The sequence below is a fragment of the Homalodisca vitripennis genome, unplaced genomic scaffold (assembly GCF_021130785.1).
Source record: "Homalodisca vitripennis isolate AUS2020 unplaced genomic scaffold, UT_GWSS_2.1 ScUCBcl_1061;HRSCAF=4203, whole genome shotgun sequence".
Classification (NCBI taxonomy): Eukaryota; Metazoa; Arthropoda; class Insecta; order Hemiptera; family Cicadellidae; genus Homalodisca; species Homalodisca vitripennis.
The window spans coordinates 1-18,881 of NW_025777214.1; the positions used below are offsets into that span (position 1 = coordinate 1).

At 32.8% G+C, this 18,881-nt stretch overlaps 1 protein-coding gene across 1 annotated transcript in view; it reads left to right on the top strand.

Annotated features, from left to right (window-relative positions):
* Positions 1-5,518: 5,518 nt before the first annotated feature.
* LOC124371201 (probable phospholipid-transporting ATPase IIB) overlaps positions 5,519-18,881 on the top strand; it is a gene marked incomplete at its 5' end in the record, with an annotated part of 63,195 nt that continues 49,832 nt past the window's right edge. Inside the window, 8 exon segments of the mRNA XM_046829531.1 lie at positions 5,519-5,663; positions 7,328-7,441; positions 9,501-9,668; positions 14,049-14,291; positions 14,459-14,644; positions 17,639-17,760; positions 17,952-18,035; positions 18,658-18,796. Coding sequence (XP_046685487.1) covers positions 5,519-5,663; positions 7,328-7,441; positions 9,501-9,668; positions 14,049-14,291; positions 14,459-14,644; positions 17,639-17,760; positions 17,952-18,035; positions 18,658-18,796 — 1,201 coding nt within the window.

Sequence of the window (18,881 nt, forward strand, 5' to 3'; positions counted from 1 at the left end):
TGCAGTAAATGATTTACGAAGCACATAAATGGTAGGCCTACCGCACATGCACAACCACAGATCAGAAACTGGCCAGTCTGTAGCACAGACACTGAAGGCTAGACTCTTCTCCTACTTCCTGCTCCATTCTTACCTTCTAGAGTCTTATCACTTGTTAACACATTCAGTGCTAAGCGGGACCGTTCGGTCTCGCCCAAGCGTCTCTGCACCATTCACGGGTGCGCGCAGGACCTATCGGTCCCGCTGGCCATTGTTGTTTTGCTCTCGGCACTGTTTAGGCAGCACTGCAAAGAGGCCCTTTCTGATAGCGTGAGCGTGTTGGGCCGGTTTCGTTCTTTGTTCTGGTGTGCATAGTTTTTTCGGTTCAGCTAACTAGTTGTTTTCATCTAGTGCTGTGTTTGCTTTTATTTTGTGATTGTTGTTAGCGAAATTAACAATGGCTGGGACATCTAGAGACCCCGAGGTAGTTTGTAATACATTATTAATGATTCGTGATGATATAACAAGTGCCATGACAATAAGATGCACAATAACAAAAAGTGTTTGGTATGATGTACACATTGTAAATAAGACGTGTTAAAAACTACAAAGAACGGAGGGGATGGTTGTAAATAATAAAACTAAAAAACATTGGTATTTATTGTGTTTTATTTATTGTGTTATAAATTTATGACATAATTTGCTAATTAAAAAAAGTCAGTGAAAACACATTAGTTAGTAGAGTGAAACGCCGCCTACCGCATCAGAATACGACGATCCAGTCAGAAATGGCAGCGCATAATGTACTTCACAATGTGTACCTAAAACAAGCCGCCATTTCTGATTGGATAAACCTTTTGAGATGTGGTTTGCGGCATTCAACTCTACTAAGTGAGCTCTTTCAAATGAGGTATCACTCGACCCATGCTTCAATTTCAGATTTCCATGTTTTCCTCTGTGGGCCGTCCCCCCATGGTTGGCATGTCATGGTAATAGCAAGGAAAAATAGTTTACATAGCCATATGACACTGTGCAAAGTTTATAGATGTTATCTCCTATGGTTTTTAAAATATTAAGCCGTAACCCATACTTTTCAAACACCCTGTATATTATTCATCCTCCTGAACTGATTTGGCTTAAGCTATAACTCTCCTACTGGCCATTGATTAGTATCTAGTGTAAGTAATTTGTTTGTTTTTTACCACATATTAACGTTTTTCTCGTTCTATTTGGGGTATCTTGAAATATCATGGAATTTTCACTACTGTCCTTTGTCGGAATATCTATATACAAAATTTAATCAAAATCTGGGATGGTGACAAATTTGCTGTGTTGATTTGACATGGAATGAATCTGTATTCCAATTATTACTGATCTATTACTAAATACAGCACAAACTTTTGGTTGACAGTTTCGTGTTGCAAGGTCAGGTAGTCCTTAAAAAAGTGATAAACATGATAAGGCAGTCCTTAAAAAAGTAATAAACATGAAAAATAAAGTGCTGGAAAGCAGTTGTTGGCCTTGCCAATCAATATGAAAGTTTCATTGTCCAAGTTCATTATCTCTTTTAATCTGAGAAAGGTTGAGGTACTCATGTGATCATAGCTTTATTTTTAGATACTTTCTTGAAGGATGATTTTTCTCCAGGGGAATCTATGATGTATACTTTCCTATGATCTGATTACATTGAATGATTTGGCACGAGAAAGTACTAATTACAAATGCACTTGGCCATCAGAGCAGACAAAGGCCAGCGCTACTCATACTGTTGTTACCAAACAAAAAATACCTAAAGATACATTGAAATAGTACCTAAATTCAAGCTCAGTCCATGTTAGCACTCTAACCTTGATGATTATTCTATTGATTAATTCATTAAAATACCTTAAGATTAAAAAAGAGTGCTTATGGCCAAACGATCTAAGACATTTGACTTTGGATCTGAGTTAGAGATAGCACAGGTTTAAATCTTGTTTGTGACTGCAGCAATTTTTATCAGTATCATCTACCTTTTACTTGTAACATCTTTCCCCCTTATTTTGTTTGATAAGAACCCTCCACAAAAGTGGCCCATGAGGACGGACAGAATACGGCTTAAAAGGGGATCGGCTTCTCCTTTTGTGTTTCTTACTTTCTAATTATTACCTATCATCATCCTAAATTATATAAAAGAGATCGAAGTTGATCCAGTAACAGCTCAGAATTAGCATTGATGGAGATTTCCCGTGTGGTATTCCTTGCTTGCAATTACAAAACATTTTATTACTTGTCAAGAGGCTGGATATTGGAGGTGGCAGATATTGCAGGGCTGGATTTGACAAGTTTTACTGTATAGCATGTGTATTGTCAGTGTATTTTTCTGAAGAATAACTGTTTTTATAAATATATAGATTTTCCAGTTTTAATTTTATATTTTTTTATTGTAATGTACTTATTAAATATTTATTATAAATCATACATTTGCTGTACTGTTATCATAAGAAATGTGGTTAATAAAACTCAATTTTTACATACCAGTATAAAAGCAGTTTTTTTGTCATTTTGCAGTATTTTTATAAGTTAGAGTTTATCATTTTTTTATTTTCATAAACTTTGTCACAATTTCTTAATTTTAGACATATTTATCATTATTTTTGGCTAGCGTGACTTAATACCAAATTAATCAGTTGGATGTGATGTTTTCCTTGAAAGCAAAAGGCCTCATTGAAATAAATCCAATTATTAGATTGATTTTAAAACTAATGAAGATTGACTATAATATATTGTTATTTTTGGTATGAGGGAATTTGATTTTCTTTCATAATATACTTATGTCCATATTCTTATTTAACACTTGAAAGAAAATCATGTAACAAGTAAAGTACAACATGTAACATGTTTACTGTAAAAACCCAGAGCTTCAGCAGTTTCCTCCTGCTTATTACATAATTTAAAAAGCTGATTATCCTGAAAATGCTGATAATTTGAATTTTTATGCCCTCTTTATAATTTCATAGTTACTGTTGAATGAATAAACAGCAACTAAGCTCTCTATTATTATATTACATATGACATGCTACAGATACATTTGATCTGTTATCATATCAAACAATAGATGGTTTTTGTAATCGATGATAGTCAAATTTTTTATGTGTAATTTATCGTGCATTTTATAACATTCATTTGAGTATTGTAGAGAAGTTATAGCATGACCGGTGACTTTGAGATGCGCCGTAGGCAAAGATGGAACTAAAGTGGTGGGGGGTGGAGCGGCTCAGTCTGTTGCCGTATTTAGCCTTGTGAACTTCGGTCACCAGTCTTCTATACGTGCTGCCCAAAAAAACATTCGCTTGTGCCAATTCACGAGTTGTAATACAATTTGTGAATTAATTGCGTTGTGCTCATTACGTTTTAAGTAAAGAGTTTGTAATGGATCGTAATGTAAAAAGTAAAATTGGAGGTAGAAAGGTTATAACACGGCCAAGCAAGAGAAGTGATTGCAAATGTTTACCATTTTATGAAACGGGAAGCAGAAACCAACACACTTATAAATTTGAAGAAAGTTCAACAGCTTGTCATAATGGCAACTGGAATTTCTGAAAGTACGCTGAGACGAATTTTGAAGGAGGAAAAAAAATAAGTCCAATTGGCAATTCTTTTAGTACGCCCAACAAAGTAAGAAAACGCAAACATACTAAAAGTGATCTGGACAATTTTGATTTGGGTGTAGTTCAAAAAAGAATAAATAATTTTCATCGACAACGGGGTTTTGTTATGTTAACTATTGCGTGTGGATCTTTGGCGTTATTGTTATTTTAAGTATACATCATTAAATTAACTTGATACAAGATGGTAGATAAAACTGAGTTTTTTTCTTATTCTACTGTGTATATTGACAAATTAGTTTAACCAGTTTTATATTAATTTTTAATTTAGCAGCTAGGCTATGTCAGTTGAAAATTTTGTAGTGTATAATTGTATCTACTATCGTAAATCCTGAAGCTTACACGGTTAGTATATGATAAATTGAATTTTAATGGCTAACAAAGCGTAACAATTTACAATTCTGAACTGATGTCGTCGTTGGAGATCAAGAATAATATAAATTCCACCAGGTATCTCTACTGCGAACTCATTAAGAAGGGTGAGCTATGAACACAATTTCGGCAGAACATAGTCATTGTTAAGATCACGTACATCCGGTCCCAATATTTCCAAGATTTCCTGTATTGAATTCCCCATCATAAAAGTTCCGTCGCCGTAACTACAAAAGATTCTAGAAATGTTCAAATATTCTCAAGGTCTCCTATACTAAATTGCTCATCATAAAAGACCATCGTGGTAAGAACATAAGGGTCTAGAAATGTTGGCAAACACTACAATATTCGGCTCCCGCCACCACTATGAGCCGGGAGCCAAAAACTCTCAGTAGGGGAGTAGCACCGTATTCACTACCCTACTTTAATTGTGCCCCCACGCGCTCACCTCCTCCACTCCTCACGCGCATCCCACCGGTCATGCTATAACTTCCCTACAATAGTTCTTAAGCTACTAGAAGCATACCCGTACTCAGACTTTTTTTTCAATTTCACATCAGCAAAAAAAAGTAAAGTAAAGATGTCTTATTTTACCAGGCGAAGTTAGGGCTAAGAAGCTCTCTCTAACACTTAACCTGGGGTAAAGGCCTACAGGAAGCCTGGACCGGGTCCAATCACATGTCTATTTGAAGGGACTGGGCCCAGATTAATATCTTTTCCGGACCTACCAATGCTGACTAAGAGAAAGTTGTTTCCTATGTGCTGTTATATACTATGTAACCGAGTTTTTTATCCTGATTTTTAGGTTTATGTGGTCGGTATCATGACTTATCATCTAATATTTATATAAAACGTTAAAGACCAGTTTTGGTTTACCATTTATTGATTGACAATAGCTTTCCACAGTGAGACCTAAATATTTGAAGATTTAATTTAAATATTTTAGTTAAAGTCCTGCTTTGAAAGCAAACAATTAAAAAATAATTCACAATACATTTCATTTCGTTAAAAGATTTTAAGTTTTTTTATTCACTTTAGGAATATGATTTTGTGATTCCATCCTATAATAAGAATCCCAACTCCAGGTATCTTTGTTTACTCTACAGCCAGTGTATTTACTCATGACTCAAGTGTTCGCTTAATTTTGATAGTTTATTATCAATTTTTGACCTAATTCATCCTGCTAATGAACATTTGTTACGTTTTACTTTATTCAGCTATAATTTATTAAAATAATGTGCATTTTAAGTGTCCTCGAGTTTTGACAAACTATGAAAAAAATTTTAATAGCTGAAACAATTACAGCTGATTTTAGTCATGCAATATGATGAAAAAGCAAACAGACAAATGTAAAACTGTGCTATTTTTACACAGCAGAGAACAAATTTAAATGAGTTATCAACACAGAATATTCTCAAATAGTATAAGCTTTTGCAACAGCTAAGTCATCTGTTAAACCATGTTGGCAGAAACCATTTAGATATGAAAAGTCATGCTTTATATAACTTAAGTTCTTGTACAAGGTGCTGTCAGTGGGTGTGGCGCAGATGTTGTCGGGAACGGGAGCTGAGGGCTCGGACCATCGTCATCGGCCGCCCTAGCCCTGAGAAGTTTCCCGCAAATGTCATTAGAAACCAGAAGTACAACATTATAACTTTCCTCCCTAAAGTAAGTGGTATTTTGGTTGTAATTAAAATTCACTTGAAAGCTGAACATGAGATAAGAATTTTATTGTTAAAGATGTAAGGTTATTCAATTAATTCTAAATTATTCATTGAAACAATAAATTCAATTGTAAGGAGTGTTTTTCAGGTTTGAGAGCACTGGTTGAATTATTTTTTAATCTTTCAAGTGATTATAAAAATGCAATTTATTTTGTTGTAATTTTAAAAGGATATAGTTTATTACATTATCAAAATGAAAGCTAGAACAGATTATATTTCCTACAATAATTCAATAAGTATATTTATGTTGTAACGAATGTCAAAACAAATAGGTGCCTGTTATGTTTTGAAATATTGAGGTTTTTTACATTTTTACAATGTGTGTAATATGAAACAATAAACAGTGCTTCCATTACTTTATTTACTATTTACTCTGTAGCAAATAAGCTATCATTAAATATCCTAAAACTACTAAATACATTATTTATTAAAATACCAAACGCATAATATTATAAGTGGATATTACGATTTTCGATCCAAAAGTTTCATATAAAATATGTAGACCTAGTATTCAAGAAATTTACATTTTTTGTGTCAACAAACTGACTGTTAAATATAAACATTAGATTAATTTGGACAAACAAGGTAATTTTTTTTTACATTTTCCAAATTAAAAATGTAAATGTCTTTAGAGGTAAAATACCATTAACATGACAATATGAATAATATTGCCTTGTTATAAATTTGCTTGAGTACCATAATTTATAGTTATGTACATAAGTTTAAATTTTTATTAAATAATGTATATTTGCCTCTCTCCATTTTGTTCATTACTATTTATAACTGAAGACAAAAAGATACTAACTTATCTTCATTAAAATATATGGGGATCTTTGTATGTTAACCTGTATAACAGTTGTAGAATAATATGAAAACTTGTTTTTGGATTTAAACAATGCATTATTTTAATATCTAATGCACAAACAAATGATCTTAAAAATGTAATATATTGAATTAGTTTAAAAAATATAATTGTTGTGTGTTTTTAAGCTGCAAGGCAGCAGAGAATTATTTGGTAGTAAAATTAATTACAGGTTTTACTTTGGATGAAAAAAACTACTAGTGAATTAAAAAAAAAAAACTATTAGAATAAATCATGCACTTAATTGCAATTAAAATCAAATAATAAACTGTTCTAAAGGCCTGTCATTAATTTTATCCATAAAATATTGAGACTTACAAATTTAAAAATAATATAGTTCTGGATTAGATTTATACTTATAATGTGCATGCTCTCTTTTGTTTATTTTTGTTAGTTTTCACATAATTTTTATATTCAATAATTGTGTAATAGAGCAAACTGCATGTTACATGTAAAACATTTTCAGCATAAAAAAATAATTAGAATATAACAAGAATTAATAACAATAATAATTTACAACTATTCTTGATGTTATTACTATCAAACATCAATATTTATTATTTTAATGTGAGCTCATTATTATTGCAAAAAAATTGATTGATGTAATGCAATCTATTTTATAGTATAGTGATATTTGGCTGTTAAAGTTGTTCTACACATTTCTAGGAAGTTGGTTGTTATTGCAGTCTTATATTATGGTAACTTTAATGTGGATTTGTGAGAGCTCAATAGTGTTTGTTGTACAGGTACTGTTCCAGCAATTTAAATTCTTCCTTAACCTCTATTTCCTTCTGATGGCCATCAGTCAGTTTGTCCCAGAATTGAGGTTGGGATTCCTCTACACGTACTGGGGACCACTGGTGAGTAAACTCACGATATATGTTTGTCTTATGTGAAGAAAGATACTATTTCAACTCACATGTATGTAAATCAAGAATTATAAATATTGAAGTTTTCAGGTGCATGGAGAAAACAAACTTGATCCTAAAAATACCTGCCTGCTACAATACTCTTCATAACAGTGTATGACACATTCTCCTGTGCATTCTCGACTTAGGTCTACATAAGGTCTTCCACTAGTTTGATGCAGTAAAAATTTTTCAGGCAAATAGAAGTTTGTACAACGTATGTTAAGCACACTACAGATGTAATGATCTGGAATATAGCTATCCAAAGTCCGGGTTTTCCAAAGTTTGAGATAAGAATTAGCCTAAGTTTTTATAGTAATTCAATTTCACCATTAACCCTTTGCGTGCCACGGCGACGATACATCGTCGCCAAAAACCCTTGCGAAAAGTGCCACGGCGACGATGGATCGTCGCCGACTTACTGTGCGAAAAGTGCCAGGCGACGATCCGTCGTCGCCGTCTGTTATCGTAATTTTTAACGCTTTATTTTTCATGAATTTCTTTTCACAACCAATATTGTTTTATTTGTTAACTATCCTGCAATAGATAAATAATAGTTTCACATGGTACTTTATATTAGTGAAGTTAAAAAAATCACAGAATAATAGAAGCAACAACAGCTGGCGGTGATCAACCGGGCGCGTAACATCGTTGGCGCGCGTAAACAACTCGCTACGTATAGTATGCGTAATATCTAAAATAATACGTTCGGTCACATGGTTGTGTTTACATCGTTTTGAGGTTAGGATCTCTAAAATGATTTTGTTAAATTGGTATCTCCCGTGCGTGCGTGCTTGCATGCGCGGTGCGTGTGCGTGATTGCGTGCGCGTGCGTGCGTGTGCGTGATTGCGTGCGCGCGCTTGTGTGTGTGTGTGTGTGTGTGTGTACATATTTTTTTGGGAAAATATGAAGAACATATATTAGATATACTTTAGAACCAAAGGATAAATGTAAGTAATGCATTAATAATTTTTTGTTTTAGTGTTGTGTTACCGGTACTGAAAAATGACTTTTTCATTATGTACATAATTTCAAGCATTGTTATGTAACTATAGTAATTATGTAAAAAAGTTAACCATTATTTTTTTTTCACATTAACAATGTTATAAAGAATATTTAAAAAATTCTTCCCATAGTAAAAATTGTTTCTTAATTAATTTGTCAAAAAAAATAAAAACTAAAAAAATAAAAATTGCTTTATACATTTTTTGGTTTTGACATGCCAAAACTAATATTATTTTATGTTGTTTCATTTGTTTTGTAACATTTTATTGTAATACAATTTTCTACAAACATTTTAATACCTGTTTCATAAAAATAGTATGAAAAATAAAAAAAATATATTGTTTTTCCGGAAGCCCGGTAATACTTCTTATTATTCCCTGGCATTTTTCGCATATGACTTGCAATATAGTTGTGCTAGTGCATTTCTTTTGTACTAAATTTTTTGCCTTGTGGCATTCAAAGGGTTAAAAGATACTGAACTCTTATGTATTATTGATTTATTCGTTACTACAACATGAAAACATACTGTGTGATTACAAAATATCTTTTGTGAGTGTCACTGCAGTGAACGACTCGTAGCTCATGCTTGAACCAGATTGTATTGTGGACAATAGTGACATTTCCATGCACACACCAGATTATTGTTATTTTATAATAAATACATTTGTATTATTTTTTGTAACTGCCATTATACACTATCATGCTATTAGCTTGCTTCCTGATAGGAATTGATAACATTCTAAGCATATAAATAGCCAACACCGACCCTGACTATTGGGGCGTGCGTATACATTTGTGCATGATGCCGCTGCTCAATTTTTAAATATCTACCAACTAGTAACTAGTTTTACTAAAACTTACTTTTTCAAGTAATGAGAAGGATGAATGCTCCTTTTGTCCGTATAAAATTGACATCACTGTTTTCTACCACACATCATTGATGAAAATAAATTTTATTTTATATCCAAATGGAATAAATTGATAACAGTTGTTTTATGTTGTCAGTGCTTTGTTCTGATTGTGACCATCTGCCGAGAGGCGATAGATGACCTTAGGCGACACAAAAGAGATCAGGAGGTGAACAATCAGAAGTACAAGCGACTGGTGCGTTCCAGAGAGGGAATGGTGTCAACAGAGATGGTCCCAGCGTCTAAACTGAAGGTTGGAGATTTGGTAAGTACTTAGTTCTGATCGTAACAATCTGCCGAGAGGTGGTAGATAACCTGAGGCAACACAAAAGAGATCAGGAAGTGAACAATCAGAAGTACAAGCGACTGGTGCGTTCCAGAGAGGGAATGGTGTCAACAGAGATGGTCCCAGCGTCTAAACTGAAGGTTGGAGATTTGGTAAGTACTTAGTTCTGATCGTAACAATCTGCCGAGAGGTGGTAGATGACCTGAGGCAAGACAAAAGAGATCAGGAAGTGAACAATCAGAAGTACAAGTGACTGGTGCGTTCCAGAGAGGGAATAATTTTAACTGATTGATAGTTAGGTCTTTAAAACATCGTGCTAAAGCTTGTCATTACAGCTCTTGTATGTTTATGAACATTGAGATAAATGTCTATATGCCAAATTACAGCCATGAGCTTCTTGAATTGACATGGAAAACTCTCAATGCATTGTAACAAATTATATTTTAAGTGTCATTTCTTAAAGGTTTTATCCAGTAAATAAATGAAATCAGAGAAAATATAATTGTCAGAAATTTCCTCAAAAAGAATTGTTATATTAAATTTTATCTGGAAGTGAAGATGGACATGTTGGTTCTTGGGTTTACATATCTGGTGTCATAACTAACATATCTAAGTTTTCCGGATCACACTGTGTCGAAACATTGCTTAAACATCAATAGATGATAGTCAAGATGGGTAGTGTTAAGCAGATTTCACTGTTCAGATGCAGGACCAACTTTTCTTAAAAATGATAACAAATTTGAGGCAGTCAAAAACTAATTAAACCAAAGTATAAAGAAATATAACAAACTTTTTTCAAGAAATGGTTTTTGAATATCTTTCGTGTGAAAGAATTTATCCAATGTAGAGATCATTGGTAACTCATCTGTTAACAAGATTCAAGATTCAAGATCTTTATTTTGTTGTTAAACATGATTTACATGCAATAAACATCGTCAGTAATATGAATGGCTTAAAAAATATTTAAAACTAAGAACTTCTTATTTCAGTTTCCTTAAGCTTCTTTCAATTTCTTAATTTTTAATAATTAATTAACAAATTTAAATAGAGTAACAAGAAACTAACAACAAGATTAACAGAAAATATTAACAAGATTAACAGTGAATAACAAAACAATAACAAAAAAAGCCTATAACTAGTGAATTAAAATAATCGAGATAAAATTGGTATAAATTAATCAACAATTTAAAATAAACTACAACAAATCAACAGTAATGAATGTATTATCCTAATTTAAAATCTCATATCACTAGTATCACTTGCCAAATATTGTTCTATAGAATAAAAAAGCTTTCTCTTTAAACCAGGTCCTCAGTACATTTTTAAATTTCTCATGCTGACTGACCAAGCTATTCTTGGTAGTTTATTAAACAATTCTATTTCAATAAATATATGACTTTTCTTTGTTTTCTCTAATCTAACACTTAAACATCTAACTTTCCATTATATCGAGTTGGGTAACTATGTACATCCTGTCTTAGCTGATATTTACTTAGGTTTGCCTTAACTCTTAACAAACAATCATAAATAAATAGACAAAGGCAGAGTCATTATATGTAATTCTTTAAAAACTGGGTAGCAAGACTCTCTTTCTGGTATACCCTTAACTACTCTTAGTGCCTTTTTTTGCCATAAAAACACTTGCTTGGCTGCACTACTATTACCCCATAACACCACTCCATACAGTAGATGAGGATGAAAGAATGCATAGTAAGCTGTCAACAGCATCTCTGAACTTACACAGCTTTTTAATTTACGTAATAAATAAATTTACTCTAGCTAATTTTTTACAAATAGTTTGAATATGAAAGTCCCAGCTTAGCCTACTATCTAAATATATACCTAACTGCTTAACAGGTTAAAATTATTGCTTACATTAAAATCTAAGGAGAAACATATGTGTTCAGTTTTGTCATTATTTACTACAAGAGAGTTGACTTTGAACCATTCTTTTGCTCTTTCTAATGCTCTGCTCTGATCCAACATAAGAAGGTCTAGCTGTTTGTTCCTGCTCAGTAGTGTTGCATCATCTGCATATAGAACTGAATTGCAAGGCATGCTATTTGCAAAGTCATTCACCGCTATAATGAACAAGAAAGGTCCCAATACTGATCCTTGTGGTACACCAATTTTTACATTACAGAAATCAGATTGGTCATTAGCCTGTACCACCGTCTGCCTTCTACCAGTGAGGTATGATGAAAAAAGTCTCAGTTCCCCATCCTTAACACCATATTGATTTAGTTTTTTCAACAGCAAGTCATGTGGAATGCAGTCAAATGCTTTTGATAGATCTATTAGTGTAGCAGAACATTATGGTTTTACATTCAAAACTATTTAAGACTTTACTGACTACTGATTCTACAGCCTTGATAGTTATTACGGCCACGTATAAACCCAAACTGCTCATCACAGATAAGACCATTCTGTGATATATATCCATACAGCTGCTCTTTTTTATACAATGTTCAAAAATCTTACTAAAAATAGGTACCAAAGATATTGGGCGATAATTGGCTGGATTCCGTTTATCTCCTTTCTTATAAATAGGTATCACTTTAATTTACTTTCATAACATTTGGAAATACGTTTTGCTGAAGCATCATGTTGCACAGATATAATAGTGGCTCCAATATAACATAAATAATTTCTTTTACAACCTGTTTGAAAACCATATATGTCCTCACTTTGAGATGAACTTAACTGTGATACACATTTCAAAATATCAAATTCTGTAATTTGATGCCACTTAAAACTTTAAATCTAAATTAGAATGACTAGACAGGTATTGGTTTAAAAATTCTAAAGCTTTGCTACTATTATTGTTTTGACTGATGGCATTACTTTGATTTAGCTGGGAAGCAGCATTAACAAAATATTCATTCAATTGTTTGGAATCCACTTCTGGTTCTTTACTTAATTTTATACTTTGACTTTCTGCTTTTATTACATTCCATGCAGCTTTACACTTGTTATTTGCATTTTGAATGTAATGACTATTTGCAGCTATCTTTGCCTGAGTAATTTTTACACTTGTATCTTTTTTTTGCCAAAGCATAGTTATTCTTAAGCTGAATTTTATCCTCATTATTTACACCATGTTTTAACCTATCGTACAAAACTAGCAAAAATTCTCTCATTTTCTTCAGTTCAGGTGTAAACCAATTAACTTTCGGTTTGTTTCTTAAAGAGTTAACTTTAGTTTTCTTAACCTTACAGCAGTTATTATAGATTAACTTGACAATACACCAATAAATGAACTGAAAGCCTCATCTACATCACTATACATTCTTAATGGCAACCAATCTACGTGTATTAGTTGAGCTTTCAAGTTAGAAAATTGCTCCTGGTTTCAGATTTCTTACACCTACAATAATTTATTCTCTTTATCCCTCGTTAAATTTTGTTTGTTAAATGTTTACAAAAAGTCCTGCATGGTCAGACAAACAAGGTTCAAAATACTTTACAGTTAGTTTTTTCTTTCAAGTCATTAGTTACTGACATTGTCCAGGCATGCATTGTTTCTTGTACTCTCAGTATTTAAGCAATATAAGTTGTAAGATCTAAGCATGTTTAGGAAGGATACAGTTTTAAGTGTGTTCTTTTTTATGTCAATATTAAAATCGCCTGATATTATGATCAATGCTCCATTGTACTTCTTAATTACAAAACTTAATCAATAGTTCTAATAAATAAATAAACATACATACATCTGAAGTAGGTGTACGGTAAATGGTAATAACAATGCTATTTATGTCATTCAAATAATTGCTGATACCTCAAATACTCCTTCAAGACAGAAACTACTTACATTAATTACGTTGTAATTTATACCCACTTTGACAAATATGCAACACCCACCCCTAGTAAGAGGAGGTTTTCTACAGTAAATATCTGCTAAAAACATACCCTGGTGGAATATACAGTGAACTTTTCATCTTGATTCAACCAGTGCTCATTGATAGTTATTATGTTACAATTTAATTTATCTAATGCTAATTCTAAAGAAAACAACTTATTTCTAATGGACTGTATATTTAGATGGAATAAACAATGACAAATTTCTCTTAAACAATGACACAGGTACAGAAGCAACTATATCAGATGTACCTTTTAAACTTTTAAGTTCATTTTGAGCTTCTTCTTCATTGAATTTTTGGATCTCTGGAGCATATAAGCATGCTGCATAAAGATTTAAAAGCGATGTATAAATTTAAACCAACTAAGCTTGGAAATTGTCTGAAATTAATAAAACCAATTTTATGTTAAATCCCTAAACGTATTGAATTAAATATGGAAGCTCAGACTTTATATTCTACCTGTACATGTACTATCTGATGGGCAATAATCGTTGTGCAGATAATTGTAGAGAAGGACCAACGCGTGCCGGCTGATCTGGTTCTCCTGCGTACAACAGAGCGTGCAGGTGCATGTTTTGTGCGCACCGATCAGCTGGATGGTGAGACAGACTGGAAGTTGAGGCTAGCTGTCCCTGACACTCAAAAACTTGAGAGCAATGCCAAACTGTTTGAGATTCATGCCTCGTTGTTTGCTGAGAAACCTCAGCGAGATATTCACAGTTTCATCGGGACTTTTACTCGTGTGAGTTTATTATTATATTGAATTATTTTTTTAATTTGAATTAAATTAATATATTTCTATGTTATTTGTCACTGAAGAAAATTTATGTTTGTATTATTTTTAGGTGAACCATATGTGGAAGTCATTAATGTTTATATTTTTCAATGACTTTGGGTATGAATTTGCAGCATGATGGCAGTGGGGAGGAGAGTCTAGATGTGGAGAACACTCTCTGGACCAATTGTGTGGTGGCCTCGGGTACAGCACTGGGAGCAGTGGTGTACACAGGCCAGGAGACCCGCAGTGTGATGAACAACTGCCAGCCTCGCAGTAAGGTGGGGCTGCTGGATATGGAGATCAATCAGCTCACTAAGGTAAGTTTACTTAGATGATAATGGCTAATGTCTGTCAAGGAAGATAATGCTTAGTGTAAAAGGTGAATATTCTAATCTGTTATAAAATCTTACCTATAGGGAAATGAAAATTTGCTTTCTATGAAACTTACAAACAGCTGATTTAATTGAACTATTGTAACATAATTTGGTATCAATTCACTTGATTATACAGTGTGAGGTAAAAGTATGGATACACTCTGTTTAGGTTTTGATGAATAAAGGTGGAGGGATGGAACTCCGGACACTTTTCTAAGAAATACAAATGAACTTTTTAGTCACTCTTACGACTTTGCCCATTTCCCCAAAATGGGGTTTTGTAGGGGGGGGGAGCTCAACATTTCTAAATGTAAAGACCAATTAACACTTAGAGTGCTAATCCCGTAATTTTACGGAACGGCGAAACTTCCGAAGAATGCTAATCCCGTAGTTTTACGTGGTTGTCATTTCAATTGGTATTATATTACATTGTCCGTATTTAAATGGGTTTTGCCTACTCTACAATGTTATTTGGGTTTTTAGTAACACAATTCACCGCTAGAAAGCGTCAGATGTATTGAATGAGCTTGATGACAAAGCAACTTCGGTCGCTTTGTTTTCGTGCCGCTGATGTGACGTTCGTTGCAGCCGGCAGTCGATGTCGCAATCATGGCTTCTCGCAGCTTGAACGACGTTGCGATCAGTGATGTATTAGATGAAGATAGTTTTATTGGTGTAGATAGTATTTTTGACGATTCTGACATCGATCCTGATTTAATGGAAGAAGATTAGACACATACTTCAGGTAAGAATAAGTCTATTTATCACATAAACATCAGTCTAAAAGTTTGGTTATGTTATTGTTTTCTTGAGTAAAACTATAATTTGTATTATAACAAATTAACTTTATTCAACTAATATTCTATTCATATGAATAAAATAAAAATATATTCATATTTTACATAGTATATTATTATGTTACAGATGCTGAAAACAGTGCTGACAGCAAAAGTAATGCCGACGCATCAATATGACGGCATAGTTTTTGTCACAAAACTACAAAACATAAAAACATTATTTGTATTATTAAAAGGACAGTTTATATTTGTAAATGGGTCATTGTAAATAATTGTATATATGCTTAGTTTAGTTAGTTAGATAACAAAACTGTCTCAAAAAATAATTTTTTTTCCAAAAATATATGTTTTTCAAAAAACAATTTTTATGTGTAGTTTTTAAAAAAACCACTAACAATCTCACGTTAAAAGAAAGACGAAAGTAAGCTGAATTAAGGCATGTAAGTATTTTTCTCGTACCTTAAATACTTTTTTTAAATAAATTTTTGAAAACCACCAAAAACGCCCAGCATTCTACAGAGTTACATGTCATTTAGGGCCAGCACTCAAAGTGTTAAGTGACACGTCATTTGAAAAGTCTTTATAAAAGAAGAGTGTAAACTAGAGCTTTCTATCTCAACCCATTATAAAATGGGAGCTCATTGAAATTAATTAAAAATTAATTGAGGCAAAACATGGACATACAAATTTAGAAGATAAAACAACTTCAATGGACAACCACTTTACTTACAAACTCAAAACCCGTTTTACAGTTATTACCTGCTGCAGCACAGGTCTCCCTTATTTTATTAGTTTTGAGGAATTCCAGTATCATGTTCAGTTTCTGGTTGGAATTAACAAAGTTATGATGTGTTTTTGTGATACTTTACATTGAAATGGAATGTTTAAGTGAACAAGAGCGTATCATAATCCTGATGATGCCATGCTACAGAGACCGGGTGAGATCTTATGATGAAATAAGGAATTTATTTAATGACACTTATCCCAACTGAAACCCTGTGTCTAAATTAGGAGGTCAAAAAACAATCCAACATTTCCAGGAAACAGGCAGCATTAAAGACCACCCAAAACCTGGATGACCAAAATCGGCTACAATCAAAGAATTGTCACTTGACATTTTATAGTGTGTTGTAGTAAATCCTCATTCCTCAACAAGAAATGTTTCTCAAATATCAGGTTTATTTCAAACATTAGTTTGTAAAGTTTTACATGACAGTGGTTATAAAGCATACAAAGTTTGTTTAGTTCATGAGCTAAGTGAGGACAACTTTTATCGTCGAGTGAAATTTTGTGAAATAATGGTCCGGAACATTGATAATAATACAATTAGATTAAACAACATTACTTTCTCAGATGAAGCAACTTTCATGTTAAGCGGTAACGTTAACAGACACAATGCTCGTTATTGGCTGATGTTAACCAACATTGGATGAGAGAGTAGCATACCCAGCACCCTGAAAAATTAAACGTTTGGCTTGGCGTTGTGAGGAACCCCCCAATTCCATTTTAGGGAAATGGGCAAAGTTGTAACAGTGACTAAACATTTCACTTCTGTCCTAAAAGGGTGTCCCGAGCTCCATCCCTTCATCTTTATCCATAAAAAACTAAACAGAGTATATCCCTACTTGTAACTCACACTGTAAAAGATTTTTCAAACTTCTGAGTGTGATATAAACCAAGGTCACAAGATGTTATTGATATGCATGCATTCATATTTCGTTTACCATTCATAAAGCAGTGTACATGACATTATGCTCAACTCTGCCAAGGGGGGGAAAGTTTGAAGAAAAAAAGTATAAAAAAGGAAAACTTCTCACCATATAAAAGGTTGAAGTGTCACCAGTTTGATGTGAGGACACCTGACATAAGTCTGTAATGTATTTTTAATACAATTTTTTATATTTTTTGAGAATAACTGTAAGATGTGCATGTCTGTCTTTTGATTTTTTTCGAGTTTTTGAGAATCTGTCTAGCTAAAGTTTTGTTTCAGATTTAGAATTTATTTTAAATTAAATATTGTATGGATGTTTATTAACATTTTAATTATTTAATATATGATCATCATTGTTTAAATCCAAATTTTAAGGATTTTTATCTTTTTACAATCTTAGCAACTCAACTTGTACCCTACTATCAACAGGTGTTGTTTGGTGCTGTGATTGGCCTCGCCTTTGTTCTCATGTGTCTCAAAGGCTTCCAGGGTCCATGGTACAGATACATGTTCCGCTTTGTGCTGCTCTTCTCCTACATCATCCCTATCAGGTGGGCTCTTTTATATGACTGTTAATTGTTACATGATTAGGTAACATGACTACATTATGAGAATAACCCCTACTAGTTGGAACTTATATATCTCTTGTGTTTGAGTTACACATATTTTACAAGAACAGCAGAGCATATGTTAATTTGTAAGTGTAAAATAGAAGTGTACAATAAAAATGGTTTGTTTGCAGTTTGAGAGTGAATTTGGACATGGGAAAAGCATTCTACTCTTGGTCCATGCAAAGAGATAAGGAGATGCCAGAGACTGTTGTCAGGTTAGAACTTAATTCATCTTTATATACATTACATGGGAGTAATAGGATAGTAGATAAAATCCTTACAACACATCAAACCTAGTCTAATAAAGTAATTGAGTAACAAGGAGACATCATTAAATATATATTTTTAATTTAATAAAGATTTTTCTGATTTCATTGAATTGCCATAATGTCTGAAGAAACTTTTGTGCAGTGTTAAGTTTTTTAAGTATAAAATTTCATATATACATGTTTAATACATTCAAATATGTACAAATTGTATACAGTTAAAACCTCTGTCTCTAAAAAAAAATCTAACACGGTTTTAGATTTTTTATGATTCTTTTTTATTGATTATGATTATTGATTATTTTTTTATTGATTATTTTATGATTCTATTATATTTTATTTATCCCTTTTTAACTGCGAAAGTATTTTGTCCAAATTTTTTTGTAGTTACATGGTATATTGATATTCTGTAGGTCATATGTGAGTGAATTAAGGAAAAATAAAAGGTTTTAAGAGTTTTGATACCAAATTTTAATAATTGTCTCAGAGCATACAAACTGAAGTTAAATACTTATGACATTCACGGCTTTAGAGTGTTTGAAAAGAGAGTAAGAACCGTGTTCTGATGCAGGTGCACCACAATCCCTGAGGAACTGGGTCGCATATCTTACCTACTCAGTGATAAAACAGGCACGCTCACACAAAACTCAATGGTGTTTAAACGGCTGCACCTGGGTACTGGCTCTTATTCCACCGAATCATTTGATCAGGTCAGTGATTATTTGTCTGGAGTATATGTTACTAAATATTTCTCAAATTTAATAATAATCTTCCTCTTCCACCCTTCCCCCTTCG